Raw genomic sequence first — 23,402 nt, 5'->3', positions numbered from 1 at the left:
TCCCTTACTTCTCTCCTGCCTTGAAATCTTCTTCCAGGCTTTTTGCCTCTAATAACCAATACTTTCATAACACGCAAATGACTCGCTTGCTCTCACTACTTCCCAAGAAACGTATTTCAAACAAAAGGAGAAAGAGTAGAAGATGAGGCAACTATTCTTGAATTCACTGCAAAATAGCTGAGTACCCTCTGGGCTTGTTACCCATCCAGCTCCTAAAAACATGACTGTAGGTGTGTATTTTTCACACCAAAATTATCAGACATATCTGGGTTTTTTTAAATTAATCTTTATCTTTACCAATGTAATACATGCACACAGTTTTTTTCAAGAGAAACCAGTGCTCATGAAGAAATCTAAGAGGTTTCCTGTCCCACTCTGGCCAGCTTCTCCTTCCTCCCACTCCCACTTCCCAGAGATAACCCTTGAAACCACAATCTGAGATGTTCCTTCTGAAATTTGCCATGATATTTCTAAGTCATGACCTTATGATGCTAGTTTTTGTACATGATAAATGACGTTTTGTTTTAGAAGAGGAAGAATTTTTTCTAAACACCTTCATATTTTGTGTTTATGCAGCATCCCAATATTCATTAACCATCATCCTTTAATTTGTTCACAAGCACATGTTTTCTTCTACTTTGTTGATCCATTCCAACCACTCTTCTTTCATTTTTAAAAAAGCATTCTCCAACCCCATCACCTTTTCATTTTTTTCTGTATATGAAGTTTTATGTATGGATATTAAGCCTCTACATTTTCAGGTTTGTTTGTACTACAACTTAGCCTCATCTAAGCCCAGTGATTCAAGCTGAAATATAGAAAATACAATGTTTTAGACTTGCAAAGCACTGTTCTTTGTTAAGTGGTGGAGGGGAGGGTCTGGACTACAAATGAGTTATAAAGTGCTATGTGGAAAATTTTCAAATCATTAGGAATGCTCTCACTTGTGTGGTAATGATATCCAAGATGATGTGATTTGTCATGCTACTTTCCAATTTAATCTGCTCGTATATTTGATGTGAATAAATGCTTTCTTTCTCGATGGTTCCTTGCAAGGCTCAGAGATTCATGGATCCTTTTAATTGTTTGACACTTGGGCTATATCATAATCTCTAAACATACAGCAAATAAACCTCATAGTGGGTAGCTGTAGGCTTGCTGTAATGACGATTAGCTAGTTTCCTGGAAACCCCAATATTCTCATGGGACCCTGGATAGAAGTCTCAAACTCTTAGGGCTAGCGTACAGGATACCAGGGTGAACAATCTTGGCATAATTATCCCAAGTTGGCATACCTATTCAATAGTTGACATTTCTGGGCTCCTTTTGAGAGTTCTGTTTCCCTTGGAAATGTATTCTGAAGAAATCCCTAGAATTGGAATCCCCTCATTTTCAACATACAACTCTGGTGAGTACCTGTAAGCTTTACCCGAAGTCCCAGAGGGAGAGCCAAGTCCTTCTCAAACTGTAGTATTTTTAATCTTTAAAGTACCCCAGAATGCAAGCAAGGCTGTTTAGTCCACGCGAAAAAGCTGCAAGGCGGGACGGACTGCCCCTCCCAACAATATTTTGCAATAATTTTTAACAGCATTTAAAAAAAAAAATGCTAGAGCCATGCTTCTAATCTTCTTTTCTTATCAATATTACCAAAAACATCAGGGTCAGATCCTGTGGGGGAGCAAGGCGGAGGGGCAGTAGAAAACAAACGATTTCACATTTCCCTTTCCCCTACTCTGGCAAGAAAGAAATTCAAGACCAGCTCCAGGAAGATAAGACCAAAAACTTTCTTTTTGCTTTTTGTTTTTTTTATTAAGAAAGCATGCAAAAACAACAACCACCTGTGAGCCCATACACGTCCCCTTCCCAGCCTGCGCCAGTGCAAAGCATGATGGGTGGCATGAAGGGCTCACCAAACCAGAAACATGGGGGCTGAAGAGAGAAAGGCAGGGATGGATGGATGGATCCCCAAGAATTGCTCCTTCGGTCCCTCTCCCCCACACTCTCCTCTATTCCCTCTTTTGGCAGTGAGCTCCTGCAGTTTTGCACATGTCACCCAAGACGACAAGAATGACTAAACTTTCAAGGCTGGCAATGCTGGATCGACAAGAGAAAGGAGTATTCTTTCCCTTTCAGGGAGGGGAGAGGAAACTGAGGCCCAAAGAGAGTTGGGTTTGTCCTATGCCATTTAGCAAGGCTGGTTTTAGCGGAGTGGGGGGCTAAAGGCCCCAAAGGCCGGACAGCCCATCTCCAGCCCAAGCCCCAAACTTCAGTGACTTGCTGCCCGCCAGAGTTCTCGTTTTCAGAAGACACAGATGAACTATACAGGAGACATTTCCATGTCTGATTTAGTCTACCCTGGCAAATCTTGTGCGGATCTGGGTAAAAGAGGGGTTGAGAAAAGTGATGATTTGTAAGAGAGGAAATCTTAGGAAGAAGAGATGGGACGCTGTGTGGAGGAGGCACCCTGATTGGAAGGATAAGGAAGACACACCTCAGATGGGGACACTGGGCTAAGGCATGTCACCACCCTGGAAGAGGAATTCTCCTTTCCCCAGTGGGAAATCTTACACCATACTTCAACCCCACAAACTGCCCTCCAACATGACAGGGGGTTCAAGCCACTCACACCCCCACATCTTACTAAGAACTTCAAAGAAATAAAGTGCCGTTAACTGCCCTTTCTTGCCCCCCTGACTTCAGCCTCACTGGACTTCTTCAACAAACTCTCAATATAGAACCCTTTACGAAGAAAGGAAGGGGAGGATGAGGGGGAAAGCAGGAGAGCAGAAAGCATGAGTAAATAAAAGGACAGGAAAAAAACAAGAAATCACAGAGACAGTGGCCTTGTCCATTTCGCACATTTTGTCCTACAGCTTTGAGAAAGTGACCATTCGGTAAAATAAAAACGGAAATAAAACTGTTCTTCCTTCTCAGAACTAGATTTCAACAATTAATATCCAATATACGCTAAGTACTGTGCAGCCATAAACCATGGCCACTCCTTGATAAAGGAGGTAAGTTTTCCCTGTACCTTTTTCGGGGGCAAGGGGGCGCAGGGGTCCTTCCTTGGCCCTCATGGAGCTCTTTGTTTTCAGTTATTTATTACCCTCTCCCAAGTTCCTTCATCCCTCAAAAAGCCTGACTGCATAAGGTTCAGCCCCAGTGATCTGGATTCCAAGAGAAGCATTTGCCTATGTAGTTAAATAACTGAAATATTCCCTACGCATGTCTATACCAGTTCCCCTTTCCTCTCTCACCCTCCTGCCACCCGTACTGTAGGTTTGGTTCTGCTTTGATCCGTGGAAAACAGATTCCAGTCTTGCCCGAGGACATGGTGAGACTAAAAGGAATCCTGGGTTACTCTTCTTTCTTGAGAATCCGAGAAAACAGGAGAAGAAAATTTGATGGGTGGAAAAGTTGGGCAGACAACTGAAGGAGGATGAAATAATATCTGCCAAATGAGATAAGGGGATGAAAGGACAGCTAGTAAATGTAAATAAAACCCACAGTTAATTTCCAGAGAACATGATGTTTAAAAAGCCAGAATGGTTCAATAGAAACCCTCTCCAAAAAGCTGAGCCTATGCTGAAGGGTTGTCCTCATTTCCACCAGAGAACCAGCACGTCCATGATAAGTTGCTTCAGTTGTGTCCAACTCTGCAACCCTATGGACTGTAGCCCACCAGGCTCCTCTGTCCATGGGATTCTCCAGGCAAGAATACTGGAGTGGGTTGCCATGCCCTCCTCCAGGGGATCTTCCCTGCCCAGGGATGGAACTCACGTCTCCTGCCTTGGTGGGCGGGTTCTTTACCACCTCGCGCCACCTGGGAAGCCCTGAAGAGAAGCAGAGTTCTGGCTAGGGCTGACTCTATATCCTGTAGAGAACAGGCCAGGAATAAGTCAATGGCAGTTTATTTGACAAGAGGGGTAGAGACCCAATTTCTGACTGCTTTGTATTTCATCACCCCTCTACAGTGCTATACTCTACCCAACCCAGACCTCGTATTCCACTAGGATTAGGTCTCCACCACCATCCCTCTTACCCTTGATGGGGAAAGGGGACCAGCAGAAGCAGGACTGGAGATATAAAGGGACAAGGAAGAGCTCAGAGGACAAAATTAGCACCATTGAGTAAAACCTGCAAATTCATGGCTGCCAAGCAGCATTTCAAATCCCTTCTACTTGATAATGTGGCCTCTTCAGCCCTGGATTGAACTGATATCCACATAAAACAACATAGGGCTGAAAGGTGGGGTTAGCACTGAATTGCCCAAAGAGAAAGGTAAATCAAAATTTGAGACCTTTCGCTGTGGCTCTCATGGCTTCACCTTCCAGCCAGATGACTTTAAATTAGCAAGAGGTGGACGTGGACCATGGTGTGGGGACAGGAGACTGGAGACAGCATATAACCAATAATAATAATAATAATATAATAAGAATAATAATAAAAGAATTAGGGGAAAAAAAACAAGAAGGAGGAGGAAGAATGAGGCAGGAAAGAGGGGGTTATCTTCGGCAGCATCTTGCGGTGGCTTCTCTGGCAGAGAAAGAAAAAAAAAAGGGATATATATCTATATACAGGCAGGGGCGGAAGGCTGGGCAGGGGCTGGGCTTCCGCCACTGCCCTGTGTCACCACCCAGCCCTGGGCTGATGGCCAGGCTCTCAAATGCACTAGGTAATCAAGTCCCAATCGAAGTCATCTGGGATCTCCTCACTGGCCCCAGGAGGTGGGACCGGTGGCCGAGGGACCATGTGGTGTGCTGTGGAAAGAGAGAAGGAGATTAAGAGGAGAGGGCATGGGAGGCCATTCTGTCCGTCTCAATGGACAGTGGTCAACCCCAAGCACCACCAGGGGGAAGGTCTGGGGAAACTATCGTCCATATAAACCCAGAGTTATTTTTGCTGCCCGCCACCACTTCAGTGAGGTCCCAGGAAAGAAACTAGAGTAAATTACGCCATACGACAATGTAACTGCAGTAAAGGTAACAGCCATTAAAAATTATACTTATGGGGAATGCCCTGGTGGTCCAAGGGGCAAGGGGTTAGGACTCCTTGTTTTCACTGCCTAGGGCCTGGGGTTTGATCCCTGGTCAGGGAACTAAGATCCCACAAGCCATGCAGAGTAGCCAAAAAATATATATATATATTTGAAGACTATATAATAATAACAAAAAACATACAGAATATACTACTATTTGAAATAGCAATACAGAGATTTGTATATAAGAAGGAATACATGGACAAAGACCCCCTAAATTGAAAACACTGTGGTTAGGCAGGATGATAACAGTAGTTTTTCTAAAATGCATTTAAAGGTGAAGGATCTGTTCATTTTGCACTATTTATGACAATTTAGGGTATCCGTGCCTACTCCCACCAACAGAGATAGTTCAATCCCAGACCCCTGATACTAGAGGTCAGGTGACATGGGCACAAAGCAGGTGTATGTATATAACCTGTTCATTTCATTTGTCTGAGTGCATCTTCCATCCAGATTCCAAAGTGAGGCATACATGTTCTACTTGTCTATCTTTTGTTTATAATCATGCTTCTACTTTCTGTCATCACAGTAGGCGTGGGCTAATTTTAAAGCACGTTGATCTTCTCTTGTCTCCCATGACATACACCTCCCTAGCAGGTGGCCCACCCTCAGTCTCAGGAACCAGGAGGGCTCACCCGCTCTGGCAGGTGCAGGCAACAGGGCTGAGAATGCAGGCTCGGAGCCACAGGAAAGCCAAACAAACTCGCTGGTGCTTAACACAAGCCTCCTGGCTCTTACCTGGGCGACTGTATCCTGCTGAGTCCTGGGTGGGGAGTGGGTACATTGGTGATGGGCCAGGGTAGAGATGGGGGGCTTGAGGGTGCACGTAAGAGTTCACTGCTGTGAAAGCAAGACGAGAGTTAAGTGAGTGGGACCCCCGTACTCGAGGAAGCAGAGTCTGATAGAGCGGGTGACGTACTCCCCATCACCTTCAACTCTTCTCTCTTCTCCGCTCTGTTCTATAGCGCCTGTGGGCATCAGTGCTTTCTGCAGAAGTTCTCAGTCCTAGTCACTGAGGGTACAAAGGCACCCGATACTAGCACCTGCAATATCACAGCTATCAGCAGGGTGATAAACACAGAACCTTAATCACTGACTCTCCCTCACTTCACTGGTTTGCCGATCATGACCCTATACGATACGATCCAGGGAGGGGTTTCCTGAGACACGAATTTTGAACAGGGGCTTTCTCTTCCCTTTTCTTAAATAACCCTGACCTCCCAGACTCCCAGATCAAGATCTAAAAGGAAAGACTTCCCTTGGAGTCCAGTGGCTAAGAATCCACGTGTCAACGCAGGGGACATGGGTTCGATCCCTGCTCCAGGACGATCCCACAAGCCATGGGGCAACTAAGCCCGTGTGCCACAGCTACTGAAGCCCGTGAGCCCTAGAGTCTGCACTCCACATCAGGAGAATCACTCCACATCAATGAGGAGTGATCACGCCACATCAGGAGAAGCCACCACAATGAGAAGCCCGCCCACCTCGACCTGAAAGCAGCGCCCACTCACTGCAACTAGAGAGAAGTCTGTGTGCAACCAAGACTCGGAGCAACTTAAAATAAAAAAAAACCTAAAAGGAAATACAGTCTATTTCTTTGGCATTTGGATCAGTGCCCATAAGCTGATGTTTCTCAGTTCTCTTCCACCCTTCTCATCCCCCTTCCTTCACATCATCCAGTCTCCACCTCCTTGGCAACTGGCTTCATGCAGTACCTTGGTTCATGGCCGGCTCCTGCTTGCCACTGGTGAGGGCACAGGAGTCCGCGATGCGGGCAGGGGCGGGTGGCCGGTGGGAGCCCCCCTGGGGGGGCACGTGACCAGTCTGAGTGAGGAAGTGGTTGAGGGAGTCACACAGATTGGCAATGTGATGCTGGTCCAGGCTCCAGTTCTTCTGCTCTGCCTGCCGCAGGCTCTCCATCAGCTCTGCCAGTAAAGAAGCAAGAAATGCTAACTCCTGTTATTTTTGCAATGAGTGGTGAAATTTCAAATTTTAATTTTTGCTTTCTGAATTTATCTATTGCTTGACAGGCATTATAAAAAATAAACTGTCTAGTCCATTAAAAAAAAAAAAAAGAGAAATGCTAACCTTGCCGGAGCCCCAACACCCCTAGTGGTTCTATACGTAAGTCACTGCTCCAGTCACACTGTCAGTCAACACCACTGATTATATGCGCTAACAAGGAAATGGCAACCCACTCTAGCATTCTTACCTGGAAAACCCCAAGTATAGAGGAGTCTGGTGAGATCTACAGTCCATGTGGTAGCAAAGAGGCAGACACGACTTAGCAAATAACTCCCAGTAATTGACATCTACATTTTCAAACTCTCATTCTATTTCTTCCTTACCAAACTCATATAATTTCCATATTACTGGTGAATAAAAGTTTCAAAGTAACTGAGTGAATTAGCCGTGGTCATATTGTCAGTCACGAATTTTGCTGGGAAGAATACTGGAGTGGCTTGCCATTTCCTCCTCCAGGGCATCTTCCCGACCCAGGGATCGAACCCCATGTCTCCTGCATCTCCTGCATTGGCAGGTGGATTCTTTACCAGGTGCCACCTGGGAAGCCCCCATACTGTCCATAAATGGTGGCAAAACTATAAAAAGGTGATCCAGGGTTTCTGAATAAAGAGTCCTCCTTCTCCCAGAGATAAAACTAAGTAGAATAAACCACTGTCATTTTGAATAAAGGCAAAAATTAATCAAGATAAAAATCTGGCTTAAAACTCAACATTCAAAAAACAAATATCATGGCATCTGGTCCCATCACTTCATGGCAAATAGATGGTGAAAAAATGGAAACAGTGACAGACTTTATTTTCTTGGGCTCCAAAATCACTGTGGATGGTGACTGCAGCCATGAAATTAAAAGACGCTTGGTCCTTGGAAGAAAAGCTATGACCAACCTAGACAACATATTAAAAAGCTGAGACATGACTTTGCCAACAAAGGTCTGTCTAGTCAAAGCTACGTTTTTTCCAGTAGTCGTGTATGGATGTGAGAATTGGTCCATAAGGAAAGCTGAGTACTGAAGAATTGATGGTTTAGCACTGTGGTGTTGGAGAAGACTCTTGAGAGTCCCTTGGACTGCAAGGAGATCAAACCAGTCAGTCCTAAAGAAAATCAGTCCTGAATATTCATTGGAAGGACTGATGCTAAAGTTGAAGCTCCAATACTTTGGCCACCTGATGCGAAGAACTGACTCATTGGAAAAGACCCTGATGCTGGGAAAGATTGAAGGCAGGAGGATGAGATGGTTGGAGGCATCACCGACTCGATGGACATGAGTTTGAGACAGGGAAGCCTGCCATGCTGCAGTCCATGGGGTTGCAAAGAGTGGAACACACTGAGTGACTGAACTAAAGATTAACCTGAAGAAGGTATCAGTATCATCCACCTTGTGTGACATGAAATCCTCCATCCTCAAGCTTTACTTGGAGAAGGAAATGGCAACCCACTCCAGTATTCTTGCCTGGAAAATTACACGAACAGAAGAGCCTGGCGGGCTATAGTCCAAGTGGTCACAAAGAGTCGGACACGACCGAGCACACAAGCTTCACTTAACCATCCCCTCTGGTTCCAGTTTCCACTGGGTTTTTCCACTTAATGCTACATCCCTCAACCCCCGCAGGCACCATTGGTTCTTCAGTTTTGTTTTGCTTTTTCTTATTTCAGGCAGCATCACTCAGTCACCAACCTGAGAACTGCGACTGCTCGATGCTGGACCAGTTGAGCCGGTTCACCATCTTGAAGCTTTCCTTTAAGGAATCAATATTGGAGCACCAGTCTGGAGGAAAGGCTGCGAAGAGGAAGGGGATGGGGGAATGAGACAGAGTGAGGGGTGAGACAGCCACCAACTGCCAGCAGGCTGACTTATGAATGCAAGATTCTTGCATCAACAAGATGCAAGTTACGTTACCAAGATAACTTTGGACTCTCCCTCCCTGTAGATTTAGGACAAACCGAGCTATTGATGCTTTAATTACAAACAGCCCAGCTCACAGACAACAGAATAAGTAAAACAATCCAAATTTGTGTAAAAATTTTCTTAATATAGAGCTCCAATTTTCGACTTCTGTTGCCCACAGGAGCTCTGGTGGGAGAGTAAGGCTAAAAGAGCCACTATTGGGACTTTCCTGGTGGTCCAGTGGTTAAGACTGCAGGGCAGAGCAGGTTCGATCCCTCCTGGGGGAAGGAAGATCCCAAATACCAGTAGACGCGGAAACAAATAAACAAAAGACCCGCTGGTAATTTCCTAACCAATCCCATCTCCTTCTAGAGTCAGAACAGGGAGGTCAGCTGGCAGTTCTTCGGGGGCTCCGCGCACCTCATTTACTCACCAAAGCCAGTGCTGTTGATGGGTGCCTGGCCTTGTGCCTGTTGCTGTGGCGGCGGCTGCTGGGCGGGGTGGGAATGGGGGTGGTGCTGATGGGCGTGGTAGCCTCCGTGCTGCAGCGGGGGCGGGTGCATGGCCATCACCGGGGGCGGCCCGTAGCCCTCGGACCCCGCTGGCTTCCCCCCGGGTGGGGTACAGCCGTCGGGGCTGGGGGTGTGCAGTGGCGGCGCACCCCCGACGGCAGAGGTGCCCTGGGCGGGTGCCTGCGGCTGTGACTGCGGGGGCGGCGGCGGCGGCTGTGGCTGCGGCTGCTGCTGCTGCTGATACACGTAGTAGTTGTTGGAGGGCGGCAGGTCCCCCAGGAGAGACGAGAAGCCTGCGGGCGGGGGGTGGGGTGGGGGAGGCAAAGTGGGTCAGGATTTCCACGGGGTTGAGACCGGAGACCTCAGACCCAGAAAAGGCAGCCGACGAAGGGTAAGGACAGTCTGGACAGCAGGGTCCCCTCCAGCCCTGGTCCCCTCCCGCCCCTGGGCAGGTATAACCGACAGACAGACGGAGGGTCCTGACAGCAGGACAACTGCTGAAATTTTAGCCAAATGTCAGCATGCACTTTTTTATGCTATTTTTCAAGGATATTGATGTAGGAATCATAGTTTCCAAAGACCTTAGACATAAGATAGAGTTCCAAACATGTGCTGTGCTTAGTCGGTCAGTCGTGTCTGACACTTTGCGACCCCCTGGACTGCAGCCCACCAGGCTCCTCTGTCCATGAGGATTCTCCAGGCAAGAATACTGGAGTGGGTTGCCATTTCCTTTTCCAGGGGATCTTCCCAACCCAGGGATCGAACCCAAGTCTCCTGCTCAGCAGGCAGTTTCTTTACCACTGAATCATCTAGAAAGCCCCAAAATTAACATAAATATGCTAAAATTTAAAAAAATTAAGTTGTTCTCACAATCAAATGCAGAGAATCTTAAAAAAACGGAAACTGCTGTCCCCTAGTGGCCATCCTCATAATGACTTGGAACAGCCATTAAATCACAGCCCTTAGTTCTAGAAGGGGGATCCCTCCAGCTCACTTACTGCAGCTAAGGAGCCAGGCCACTGCCTCTTAAGACAGCTGTCCTTCAGCACTAAGTCAGAAGAGATCTGACTCCAGACAGTTTTGGCTCATGACACACTTTCTTCCCTGACCAGTGATCACTCTCTCCTCGTGTTACACGTAGGAAAGAGGAAGAAAAGAGAATGTCACCATCTGTTCAAAAATACAAGGACAGGGACTTTTCTGGTGGTCCACGGGCTAAGACTCCCCACTCCAGTGCAGGGAACCTGGGTTCAATGCCTGGTCAGGGAACTAGATCCCACATGCCACAACTAAGACCTGGTACAGCCAAATATATATTTAAAAAAAAAAAGAAAAGAAAATACAAGGACATCCCAGCTCCCCTCCCCAGCGCAGACTCACCGTGCTGAGACGAGGAGGACTTCTCCAGCATGGACTTGTAGAGGTTGCGGAAGGACCAGCTTAGATCCTGAAAATTGATCTCTGAGTAGGAGAATTTGAAGTCATGGTTGGTGTTGTACAGGGGAGGGGGCCCCTCAGTGCTCTCTCGACCTGGACCCGCCGCTGCCACTGCTCCGCCGTCCACAGACCCTGTGCCCTGCAGAAAGAGCCAAGAAAGATGTGGTCCATGTCCTACGTGAGGGACCCATACAACACTTTAGTGGATGCCAAGCTCTCCTGCCTATCCTTTTCATCCTCTCCCATCCTTTCAGTGAATAAGCATCATTTTTCTCCTTTTCTCCTTCCTATCTGATGTAGTCTCTTGCCCTTTCCCTGTGTGTTGCATCCATGCTCGTCTCCTTTCTCAGAACCTTTCTTGGCCCCCTTTCTTGTCTTCTCACCATTTTTATTCTTCTGATCTTTCTTAAAATTTTGTTGTCTCTCTCTGCCTTTTGCTCTCTCCCTCTCTCAGCTTCCCTGTTTCCTTCTTTTGCTTTCTCCTTCTTTCCCAATTTACCTGCCTGCTACAGCACAGGCACTCAATACATAATTTTGAACTGACAGACACATCAGTCTATTCAATCACCCACCCATCCACCCGTCCATCCACCCCTCATGCTTCCTGCCACCTCCACCTCCCACCTGGCTGTAGCTGGCAATCGATGTGGGGCTCTGAAGTGGCATCTGAGGATTCCCCTCAGGAGGCAGTGAGGCTTCTCCACTCCCTGGAACCCCTCCCCGTGGACTCTTGCTGGCCTCCTGTTCTGGCGAATCCTGGGACAGCTGAGGGTTATGAAAAAAGAGCAGTCTATAAGCAGATGCTAAACCTCCCCACAAGACCCATGGTTCCATCCTTGCTGGTGTCTGACCTTTGCCCCACGTTTAGGAAATGACTGGGAGACGTGGGAGTAGCAGTGGGCTCAGAAATGGCATCTCATTGAGGTGGAGACTTACATCATCATCTGGAGGGTGTCGTCTCTTCCGGGAGATGTCAGGGCAGGTATCAATTGTCCAATAAGAGCCCTAGAAGAACCCACCGCCAAAGAGAAAAAAAAAATCATTATATATGGAAATACCGCCCACTGGAAAAATAGATATTTGAGAGGATTTTCATATAAAATAGGGCTTCCCTGGTGGCTTGGATGGTAACGAATCCACCTGCAATGCAGGAGGCATAGGTTTGATCCCTGAGTTGGCAAGATCCCCCGGAGAAGGGAATGGCTACCCATTCTAGTATTCTTGCCTGGAGAACTCCATTGACAGTGAAACTTGGTGGGTTTGCAAAGAGTCTATGGGCTCACACGACTGAGCAACTATCACTTCTTCATATAAAATAAGAGCTATATTAAGAAAAATGACTGGCAATTAACATAGAATCCTGAGAGTAACAGCTATTTTTGAGTACTCAATCTGTCCTAACAGCTCACAGAGTATGTCAGAGGTACCCACTGTGGTCCAAACACAGGTCTCAATCATACTGAAGATGCAGAACACAGCATCCACCTCAAAGAGCTGCAAATGCCCTAACCAACCTACCCCGTCCATGTGATCTAAGGCAAAACTCTCTAAGACTTTAGCATCCATGGCTGTCCAACAAAGAGGATGATCTATCACTTCTCCCCTTCGAAGATAAAAACCATGAGATTTTTCTAGAGAAAAATGCCTCCAAAGCTTATTTTACATATAGAAAGAGCCTGATACACCAAAAGAGGGCATCGAAGTCAACTTTTTCATAAATATTTCTATCAAGAAAAAATTTCACAGCTTTCCTGAGTCATTCATTCTTGTGAGGACCCATAAGTTTGATAACCAAGCTCTTCCTCTGAAAGAAAAATAAAGCTGCTTCTCTAATTAATACGAGTTCCTCTTCTGGGTAATTAAAACAGCCACAGGACTCTGAGCTGTCAACTGCTCTCCTTTCCTTCTTGGCCCTCCCCTCTCCAATTACAGCTGAACCTCACCTTTCCAGGGTCATCCCGTGGTCTGGGCACCTTCCGGAAACACTTGTTGAGAGAAAGGTTGTGCCGAATTGAATTCTGAGGAAGCAGAGAAGCAAGTCAGATTTGAGTATCGTGCAAAGCAGGAAATTTTCCAATAGTTCGCAACAGGACACAAAGGGATATAACACACGCTGAAGTGCAAGTGTCAGGGTAAACTGAGTACCTCATAACCATACTGATGGAGGAAATCACCTATCAGATAGCAAGAGCAATGAGATAAGAAAAAGCAATTAAATTGATGAGAGATAACTGCTGTAAATTTGACTACCTGGTGCTTCTAGAGAGCTTATTATATAGTTTTTTCAATCTTTCCACCCAAATCACACCCAACTGACGACAGGTATAGAAATGCCTCAAAATCACATTTGCACAAACCTAAGTGCATGGGGTCGCAAACAGTCGGACACGACTGAGCGACTGAACTGAACTGAAGTGCCCATCCACAGTTGAATGGATAAAGAAGATGTGGCATATAGATATATGGCATATACACATATACATACAATGGAATACTGCTCGGCCATTAAAGAGTGAAATTTTGCCATCTGCAGCAATATGGACCGATTTGGAGGGCATTATGCTTAGTGAAGTAAGTCAGACAAAGAAAGACAAACATTACATGATATCATTTACCCATGCTATCTAAAAAATAGAACAGACTAGTAAATACAACAAAGAAGCAGCAGACTCACAGATACAGAGAACAAACCAGTGGTTACCAGTGAGGAGAGGGAAGGAAGTAGAGGCAACACATGGGTACAGGATTAAGAGGTACAGACTATTATATATAAAATCAGCTGCAAGGATATATTGTATTGATACAATATGGAGAATAAATACAGATTTTATATTAACTATAAATGAAAGTATAACCTTTAAACTGTGAATCACTATACTGTACACCTTAACTTAATAATATTGTATAGCAACTATACGTCAATTAAAAAAGAATCACATCTGCTCAGCTCCTTAATTCATTCTATCAGTAGTGAAAGAACGTCTTAAAACTAATGATGTGGGAATTCCCCGCAGGTCCACTGGTTAGGACTCCGAGCTTGCACTGCCGAGGACACAGGTTCGAACCCTAGTCAGGGAACTGGGATCACATAAGCCACAGTGGCGCAGCCATGAAAAACAAACCTGATGATGTAATGATGTAAATGATAACAAGATATAAATTATAAGTGAAACCAGGTACAATTCACCTTTTTGTCTTCTCAAGAGCCCATGGAATGGTCACATTTGGAGGAAAGAAATATTGTTGCGTACATGCCTTGGGTGAAGTTGGTGGGGGCTGTGGCAGCTAGCAGGAACATATTTATAAGGAAAAACTGAATGCTTTCAACAGTCTCCAGCTCATCATCTGGCTTGTATGTGAGCTGATGATTTACAGAGTGACACAGCTACATTAAATCCCCGTTTCTATTCAACAACTGGCAAGTAAGTGATTGCTCCCAAGGACTGAGAACATCAGCCTTCCTTCCATGCGTGGAAGAGGAGGCCCCTTTTTCCTTCATCTCCAGCCAAACCACTTATCCTCTCCTTCCTTGCTTGGTGAATGAGCTGCTGGGGAAGGACCTAATTACATTATTTTTTTCCTTGGTACATAGTTTTTAAAAAGATAATGACTGTGTGCAATGGAGCTCTGCAAACCAGATGAGGTTCGATCTCTAGGTAGAATGGCGTGATGCCATGCCTTGCATGTGACTTCAACAGAGCAGAATGGCAATAAATATCTGTGAAATTAACCAAGGGACAAGAGGATAGGATGAGGGGCTTCCCTGGTGGCCCAGTGGCTAAGACTCTGTGCTCCCAATGCAGGGGGCCTGAGTTCAATTCCTGGTCAGGGAACTAGATGTTGCATACCATCACTGAGGATTCACATGGCACAACTAAGACCTGACACATTCAAATAAACAAACAATTTTTTCTTTTCAAAGAGAGTATGGTGAGCATCAGCATCCTGCCATACCGTAACTATACTCAGAGGTTTGGTATCACTGGAATTTCCCACATACACCTTATGAAAGTTGTTCAACTCTGAAAAAAAAAAAGTAAGGGATGGGAGATTTGAGATTTTTAAGTTCACTAATCTCTGAGACAGCTCAGAGTGAAGTGGACCAGGTTACAGGAAGACACAAAGGTAGAGGAAAGTGTTGTTGAGGCTAAGAACCATCTCAGGGCATAGAAGCTGTCCCACCTTCCAACCAATGCCTGCATTCTTGTAATAGGGGAAGTTGTCACAGATCCAGCGGTAAATCTCACTGAGGGTCATCTTCTTGGCTGGAGAGGAGTTGATGGCATAGGTGATGAGGGTGGCATAGCTGTACCGGGGTTTGCCATCCTGGTGAACGGCAGCCTCGTCTTTGCTCAGGGTGGCGTTCGGATCTGTGGGGGAGCCTGGTGGACATTTGCGGCTCCCACCGGGAGGCCCAGCCTGGGAGGCGCTTCCCAGCTTCTCAATGGTGGCCCGGAGGGTCAGCTGGGGAAGCCAGTCTATGGAGGTGAGGCTGCTCTCTAGGTCAGAAGCCATGGTATTTTTGGATTCTGCAGAGAAGAGGAAAACAGAATAGACAAGTGTTACCTGTGGTCACTTGTGGCAAGTAATACCAAATCTTAGGGCTTTCGGGGAAGGAGAGTTTCTTCTGACTCTAATTCCTTTAGAAGACTCCACTCACGAGATAACCAGGTTCCCAGGACCCTCAAATGCATACGTCACCAATCACCTGCCAGATGACAGACTGGCACTTATCCTGCACCTTCGCATGGAACATGGCTGAGGCCATGAAAAGGGAGATCAAACCACCCAGCAAGTTGAGCTGTTCCTCATTTCTCCTTACTTAAAGCCCTACAACATAATATTTTAAAGTTTCGTGGAGGGTTTTGCTGGTGGTCCAGCGGTTAAGAATCCGCTTTGCAATGCAAGGGAGACCAGTTCAATCCCTGATCTGGGAAGATCCCACAGGCAGCAGAGCAACTAAGCCCGTGCACCACAACTATTAACCCTGCACTCTGGAACCCTGGAGTCACAACTGCGCACACACGCTGCAATTACTGAAGCTAGAGCCAGTGCTCGGCAGCTCGTGCACCGAAACTAGAGAAAGCCTGAGTGCAGCCAGGAAGACCCAGCAAAGTCAAAAAATAAAATAAATCTTAAAAAAACAAAAACACCTGTGTCGAATTGATTTCTTAAAAAACCACTTAGACAGCTGGTAAAACCCGCCAAAGTCTATTCTCCAATTATGTGTCACCTGTTATATTTACATTCAGCATCCACAGAGAGACAGCACAAGCGAACGTGTAAAGAAAAACAATCAGAGTAAACACAAGTATACCCTAATGAAGCACACATCAACACCTTCAAAAGTATTTCGCATCAGTTCCATCCCCAGTGCTCGCCCTTGGATCACACACCCATATGCACAAGAGGAGTATCAGATACATAAGTGTGACAACCAGCCAAACAGGGATGCCAGACAGACAGCGGCCCATGACCAGAGACCACAAGGAGATACACGGCATACGTTACCCACGGGGCACAGACTCACAACACAGAGGGCACGGGCCGGAGCACGGCTGCCCTCGCACCTTTAAAGCACCGCCCCCTCGCGCGTTCCCGCCCACAGACGGCGACACCAGGAAGAAGTCCCCGGCGAGGCCCTCCCACCGCTCGGCCTGCCCGGCTGCACCGAGCCAGGGAGACACCCAGCTGTGCGCGCACCGGTAACAATCAGATAGGCGGCTAAAAATAGCCACTCTGGGGCTCAGGGTTGGCTCCCCTTCTGCCGCCTCCTCCTCCTCTCTCTTGCCCTCCTGGCCAGGCACGCACGCTCACGGCACCTCCATGCAAACTCCTGGCGCTGCCAACCCGCCCACGCCGGCTGTCTGCACGCCCTGCCGCCACCCACACGGCCTGGGCGCTCTCTCAGGCAGAGGGGTGCAGCCGGAGTGACGTCTGGGTGGGGGAAGGTGAAGATTTGCATCGCAGGGGCTGGAAAGAGTGGCAGGATCCACTTGGTAGCCACTGGCACTTCCCTAGGGTGGAAGCCAGTACCACCCTACCCGCTCCACCACCACCCCCACTCTACCCCACCCCCCTTCCCCTACCCCCTCACCCTCCCAACCCCATCCCCTTACCCCCCCCAACCACGCCCAGACACACAAACATACATCAATCGTGCCTGCATGCTCAATCCATAAGTCGTGTCTTTGCGACCCCATGGGCTGTATAGCCCACCAAGGTCCTCTGTCCACGGGATTCTCCTGGCAAGAATACTGGAGTGGGTTGCCATTTCCTCCACCATTGAACCTCCCGACGCAGGAATCCAACCGCCTCTCCTGCACTGGCAGGCAGATTCTTTACCACAGAGCCACCAGGGAAGCCCTCCTGGGAAGTGCCCTGCCCCTCCCCCCGCACCCCCATGATTGCTGCCAAACCACCTTGTGCCTGCACTGTTGGCCAGGTTCCAGCTAGGGTTTCTTCCTCGGACCCCTGCTGAAGGGGTAATCTCTCTTGAGCAGCCAAGGCTAACAAGTCTCAGAATCCTGGACAGAAAACATATTGGTGTGTAACCCCTAAATCCACACTCACATAATGTGTACCAGCGTTACATACAACTACTCGCAGATCCACACACTGTAGTTAGCAGCTGCTCATCACAGGTATGGGTCCAGTCTCCTGCCTCCAACACATCTTTCCAGCTATCGGCTCACTCTCCTAGTTCATAAGTAGGCCTGGAGTTGTGAACTAGCCTGGAGACCCTCCCAAGGGTCAGCATGCTCACTCATCCCCTAATCTTTCAGTTCCCCACCCACACAGTCTCTGCATGCAGTTGCAAGTCCTGGGGCTCCTCACCAGCAACACATCAGCTCCGCCCACCCTGTACTCAAGGAAACACCTTAGTGCCTCCGGGGCCTGGGCAGCCTGAGACCCAACAGCAACCCAGGCTGTGTTTATAAATAGCATCACGAAGGGGATTCCCCTTTATCCTGAGCTCCTCTCCCCACCATCCTCCTTTCCCACCCCACCACCACCATTTTGCCCTAACACCGTGGAAACTTGGAGACTAACAGGGACACTGAATCATTCCAGGAAGCCTCAGAGCTCCTGGCAATTTACTAAGGCAGAGCAGAGCAGCTACTAGGGTAAAGAAGGGTGTATTCCGCAGCCATCTGGTTCTGGAGCTACGTTAGCCCAGCTGAACAGGTACATGGTAATGAGCAGGTTCACAATGATCAGGGTTCTCCTGGGTTTCTAAGGAAATTTTACCCTATTATCTCCTGCTAAAGATCCTGGGAAGTTTCACCTTAAGATCACGGCAGGGGCTTCCCTGGAAGCACAGTGGATAAGAGTCTGCCTGCCACCACTGGGGACACAGGTTCAATCCCTGATCTGGGAAGAGATTCCACATGCCACGGAGCAGCTGGGTCCATGAACCACAACTACTGAGCCCTCATTCTAGAGCCTGTGAGCCGCAACTACTGCAGCCAGTGCTCCGCGACAGGAGGGGCCATTGCAGTGAGAGGCCGGCAGTGTGCCCCTGCAGCCAAGAGTAGCCTCCACTCAATGCAACTGGAGAAAAAGCCCGTGCAAAGCACTGAAGACCCTGCCCAGCCAGAAAGAAAAATAAAAAAAGAAGGAAAGAACACAGAAGCCTTCAGGGGACATTTCATTTGCAACCCTCCTGACACTGGACAGGGAGGAACAGGAGAATACAATCAAAGCGGTTTACAGAACCCACTTGGCAGGTGCCAATCACTGTGAATTCCATAAAGGGAAGCACCCTCAGCCTTTTGCTGGTTCTGTGCCCCTCCCTAGTCTTTCTCCAGCACCAGGTTAGGACACTGAGGTTAAATTTAACCTTTCTCCAGCACCCTCCCAGCCAGCCCTCCAGCTACCGCCCCAGCACTCAAAATATCTTCCAATCTTACCAGCTACAAGCCACTTACAGCAAAAGATCCTCCTGATTTCTCAGCACCATTCTCCCTAAACCCATCCCACTTCCTTACCCGCATCACTTCCCCATTCTTGAAGGGCAGCCCAGAGTGTAGAACCTCAGAGAATGAGGTTCCCTTGTTCTATTATGAACCTTGATACTACGCGCTGAGTCTCCCTAACCACCCCTTGCTCCCTGAAGTCTTCCTGCCTCAGTTTCCCTCTTCAATAAAAGGGACGCCGCCATAAACACTGTCAAAGCTTCATTCCTGGAGGGACATGAATGAAGCTTAAAGAGCTCGTGGCTGCCACACATTCCACATTCCCCAAAAATAATGGCACCAGGCTAGTGTTCGGGCTATTATTAGAAAGGTACACAAAAGGGACTTCCATTTCTCAGTCCAACCAACCCAGTTACCCAGACCTCTCCCTCCAGGTGGGCCTTGTGCCACGGGGCTGGGGCAGAACCTGAGTCAGGCTGCATTCTTCTCTGCAAGCTGGAAGACTGAAAGGAAATACCCATAGAAACTGGGAAAGGCAGCCAAAGGGCAGGCTCCATCACATCCATGGAACGTCGAGTGAAGACTACACTACTCAGAGAAAGAGAAAAACAGAAAGAGATTCTGGTGGAGGGGAAGACTGATCCCACGTGAGACATTTAAGACCCCAGATAACAGGCACAGTTTTCTTCCCATTTTCTCTGAAAGGCCAGTAATTGTTCTCTGTACAGTGCCAAGGTCAGGCATTAAGGAATGATAACTTCCTGCTCTGTACCTAATGCAGAAACTAACAGAGCAGTGGCTAAGTTTGCCACCTTGCTGATTACCAGCCCGGCTGTCTGGGTTTCAGTCCTGGCACCACAGCCTACCTACTGGCTGTGCAACCTCAGGCAAGTTACTTAACTTCTCTGTGTTGCAGTTTCTTCACTGGAAAATGGAGATGATAACTTGTATATACATAGGGTTGTTGGGAGGATTACCTTGAGTTAAAATTTTTAAAGCACTTAGTGAGTGTTATGTAAGTGTGGCAATGACTATTTTTGAATGAGAAAAAAAAGAGAGAGAGAATAATAGACATTGAAAATTAGAAAAATGGACAGACCATACAGGTAGGCCTGGAAGAAGGAGAAAACCTACAGTGAGTTCACAATAGTTTTCAGGATGTCAGAATCTCAAACTTTCCTTTGGGGAGAGTGTCACCCCCCACAAAGGACTGACCAATGCCAGGACTAGTAAACTCCCAAGAATGAAGGAATGGGGGAATATCATCTCTTATTTTCCAGGGGGGATTAGGTCGAGTCATAAGATGTGATCTGGAAAATAGCACCCTCTAAGTCGGGAGGCCTGGCGTGCTGTGATTCATGGGGTCGCAGAGAGTCGGACACGACTGAGTGACTGAACTGAACTGAAGTCATAGTTAATCCGACCCAGTAGCTGTCTGCCCCTAACTGATTCCACCGAGGCAAGGAGAATCAGGGAGACTCAGTCCCAGCACAGCCACTTAGGCTGTGTGGCAGTGGGTCACCTGGACATGCTCTGGTCCCGTTGGCTCTGGGCCATTCAACAAGTAGCCTTCCGGCATCTGGTAAAGTGCTTTGTGGGAAATAGGCTGCTTTTCTCCAGAGCCAGCTCTTTTCAAACAAAAATGGGGGAGGGAGCTCTAGAGTAAACAGCCAAGGATCCTCATGCTTATTAGACCAGAGATGTCAGAGTTGACACTCTCTTATCAGTCCTAGCAGAAGTGGTCCCAGCCCGAGATCAGGCTGCAGCCAATCATGAGGGCTCCCGCTGGCCGGAGCAGACCATCCTTACCTCCCAGCTGGGCATCCTTACCAGCATTCTCCCCACTTCCCTGCACAGGCGCACCTGTTTTTAGCAGCCTACCAGAAACACACAATTCTAGATAATTGGAGCCTAGTCTGAAAAGCACACGTAGACTTGGCCTTGCACCCCTCATGGGGTGCATGATGGAGTCAGAGTCACGTCCATGTGAAGTAAGAAACATGCACGTTGTTTTACAGTGCAGCCCCACAAACCCGGATTACAGCTCTATCTCATGGACCACGACCAACAGGTAGCTTACAGGACACAGCAGATGTACTTAGAGATCCAGGCAGTTCACCCAATGGCCGAAGGAGGAAACATAAAAACCCAAATAAGTTGAAGCGTCCAGGACTTCCCTGGTGGTCCCATGGCTAAGACTCTGTGCTCCCTACACAGGGGGCCTGGGTTGAATCCCTGGTCTGGAAACTAGATCCCACATGCTGCAAGTAAGCCCCAGAGCAGCCAAATAAAAATAAGAGAGAGAAGGAAAAAAAAAAAAAGATGAAGCCTCTCACTTGGATTCGCTGTGGGGTCTAATGCTCCTTACAGGAGACAAAGTATTTCCTAGTAGGGAGGCAGAAACACAGGCACCTAGATGGGGACCCCAGGTTGACAGGCAGAGCGCTACTAAACCCACAGCCCAGGCTCCACCAAAAGGATGTCCTGGCACCTTTTTCTTGCCTTTTCTGAAAATCCTGGGCTTTGATGGTTCCTGCTGTTTTCGTATGAAAGATAACATACATTCAAGGTTCCAGAGACCCAGAACTTGCCCATGAAACAGGAAGAGATAGGATGAAGCTATCAGGTGATTTTCTGAAAAGAAATTCCTCGGGGGTCACATCTCCCTGGCAGTCAGCTTATTTCCATGGAAGACTGGAAGTAGGCTGAGCATCACCCCTCCCCTCCTCCTCTCCAGGGTCTGCCTTTTCCTGGGGAACTGTCAGCAAAGGACAGGAGCAGTGTAGGGCCCTGGGACAGTGGGACCCGGCCAGCATTAGGGAGAAACTTCAACCCAGGAGCTGGCATTCCCTGCAGACTTTCTTCTTGCCTTGGGACATATGATCTCCATTTTCCCTATGGATGTTATGCTTCCAGCCAGGAATGGAGATGTCATGAGGGGAGGCTGGGAAGCAGAGTGAGTGGAAACAGACCGCTGTTCTTATAAAGGAAGCAGTAATCACAGTGGGCTGGGGAGAATAGTTCTGGTGGATGTTAAATGACCTAGGGTCACAGGTAAGAAAATGTAATACCAATGGAAGCCCCAGACAAGGCCAAGCCACAAGATGCCACCATGACTTCAGTGAGAGCCCATTCTCGGTGTGACAAGGCCCAAGGATGGAGGGTGGTGTGGCAATCCGGTTGGGGTGTGTCTCATCATGACACCGTGGGGATGGAGTGCTGGAGATGCAGAGGTTTTCTAATGTCCCTTGCCCTCGGCATGGAAACATTTCCCTAGGGACCTCCAATGTACCCCATCCCATCAGTCCCCCCAACACTAAGAAACCCATTTCTCATAGCCTCTGCAGCAAGATGAGGGTTTGAATCCAAAAGCTTCGGAACATATTTCCCAGAAGAGTCTCTGAGTTGTTGCTCTGCAATCCCAGTAATGAAACCCAAGAGGCACCATCGCAGGCCCCTACACCCACCAGTGCCTAAAGAAGACAGAAGATGAAAGAAAGCACTAACCTGTCTCCACGTCGGCTGCAGCAGAGGGCGGGGACCACCTGGTAGTAGAGTCTGGAGCTGGAAGGACCCCTCTCTTCAAAGGCAGACGCAGAGCCTCATCCTCAGTGGCTCTTCCCGTTCTTGGCTGAGCCTCCCAAGCTGGGGAGGGGAACTGGGTCCCCCGAGGATGAGGAGTGGAGGGAGGGCGAGGCGGAGGAGAAGGAGGTCCCACCTGGGGAAGGTGGCACACCCCCCACACTCGGCCGGCGACCCTGGGGAGGAGGGGAGGAGCCTCGTCCAACCCGGAGTTGTCTCCTCCCCCCCAAACTGAATCTGTCGGGAGTGGAGGGCTCTTTCCGTCGGCTGGAGATCGGAGCGGAGGGGCTCTGCCCTGTTCCACCGTCCGGGTACAGGGAAGTTGGGGGGACTTCTTCCCCTCTCCTGGAAGGCTGGAAGCCGAGTCGTCTTCTCTCCCTGGGGTGTCCTCTGCTTCTGAACGTGAGCAGTCCTCGCCCCCGTGAGCACGGGCTGGGCGGCAGGGTGCCTACTCCAGAGGCATACCCCCTTCTCTCCGCCCCCCAAAAGTCCAGAACTGCGGAGAGTGCGTTTGCAGGAGTGGAGGCACGCGGGGCTGCTCACTCGCTTCCTCGGTAAGGATCACCCCTCTACTTTGGGGGCTCCATTCCCGGGCCGGTGCGGGGATCCTCCTCGCCTCTAGGAAGGAGAGACTCGCCCCCTAGCGGGGTCTCCTCGGTCCCTCGCCCGCGCGCGAAGGGTCTTCTCCCGACTCCCTCCCGCCTCCGCTCCCGGGGCGCCCCCGAGGGTGGGGTTTGCTTGCTCCCCGCTCTCCCGGAGCTGGCCTGGGCAGCCGGGGCCGGGAGGCCGCGGCTCCGGACGCGCGTCCCTGCGGCGGCCGCGCCTCCTCTCGTCCCGTTCGAGTCCGCTCCGCTCCCGCCGGCGCGTGGGGCTCCCCGCGCCGCCGCCGCTCGGGCTCCGGCCAGTCCGGACTCCCCCGGGCAGCCAGGCGGCGGACGGAAGGTGGCCGGGCTCGGCCGGGGCTCGGGCTCGGCGCGGCTCCGCTGCAGGCCCCGGCTCCT

The 23,402-nt window shown here is 48.8% G+C and overlaps 1 protein-coding gene across 1 annotated transcript; it reads right to left on the bottom strand.

Annotated features, from left to right (window-relative positions):
• Positions 1 to 1,783: 1,783 nt before the first annotated feature.
• FOXJ2 (forkhead box J2) lies at positions 1,784 to 22,828 on the bottom strand. The gene is made up of 11 exons (XM_055395163.2): positions 22,327 to 22,828; positions 15,083 to 15,429; positions 12,844 to 12,918; positions 11,837 to 11,905; positions 11,525 to 11,665; positions 10,844 to 11,039; positions 9,385 to 9,756; positions 8,742 to 8,843; positions 6,757 to 6,966; positions 5,780 to 5,881; positions 1,784 to 4,760 (listed from the first exon to the last, which is right to left on the bottom strand). Exons 2-11 carry the CDS (start codon positions 15,413 to 15,415, stop codon positions 4,672 to 4,674), a joined length of 1,689 nt encoding a protein of 562 aa, XP_055251138.1. The 5' UTR covers positions 15,416 to 15,429; positions 22,327 to 22,828; the 3' UTR covers positions 1,784 to 4,671.
• Positions 22,829 to 23,402: the final 574 nt, after the last annotated feature.

The sequence above is a fragment of the Moschus berezovskii genome, chromosome 6 (assembly GCF_049115385.1).
Source record: "Moschus berezovskii isolate FMDL1 chromosome 6, NW_MosBer_1.0, whole genome shotgun sequence".
Taxonomy (NCBI): Eukaryota; Metazoa; Chordata; class Mammalia; order Artiodactyla; family Moschidae; genus Moschus; species Moschus berezovskii.
Note: the sequence above shows the minus strand (reverse complement) of the source record. Positions and strands in the feature narration are given on the sequence as shown.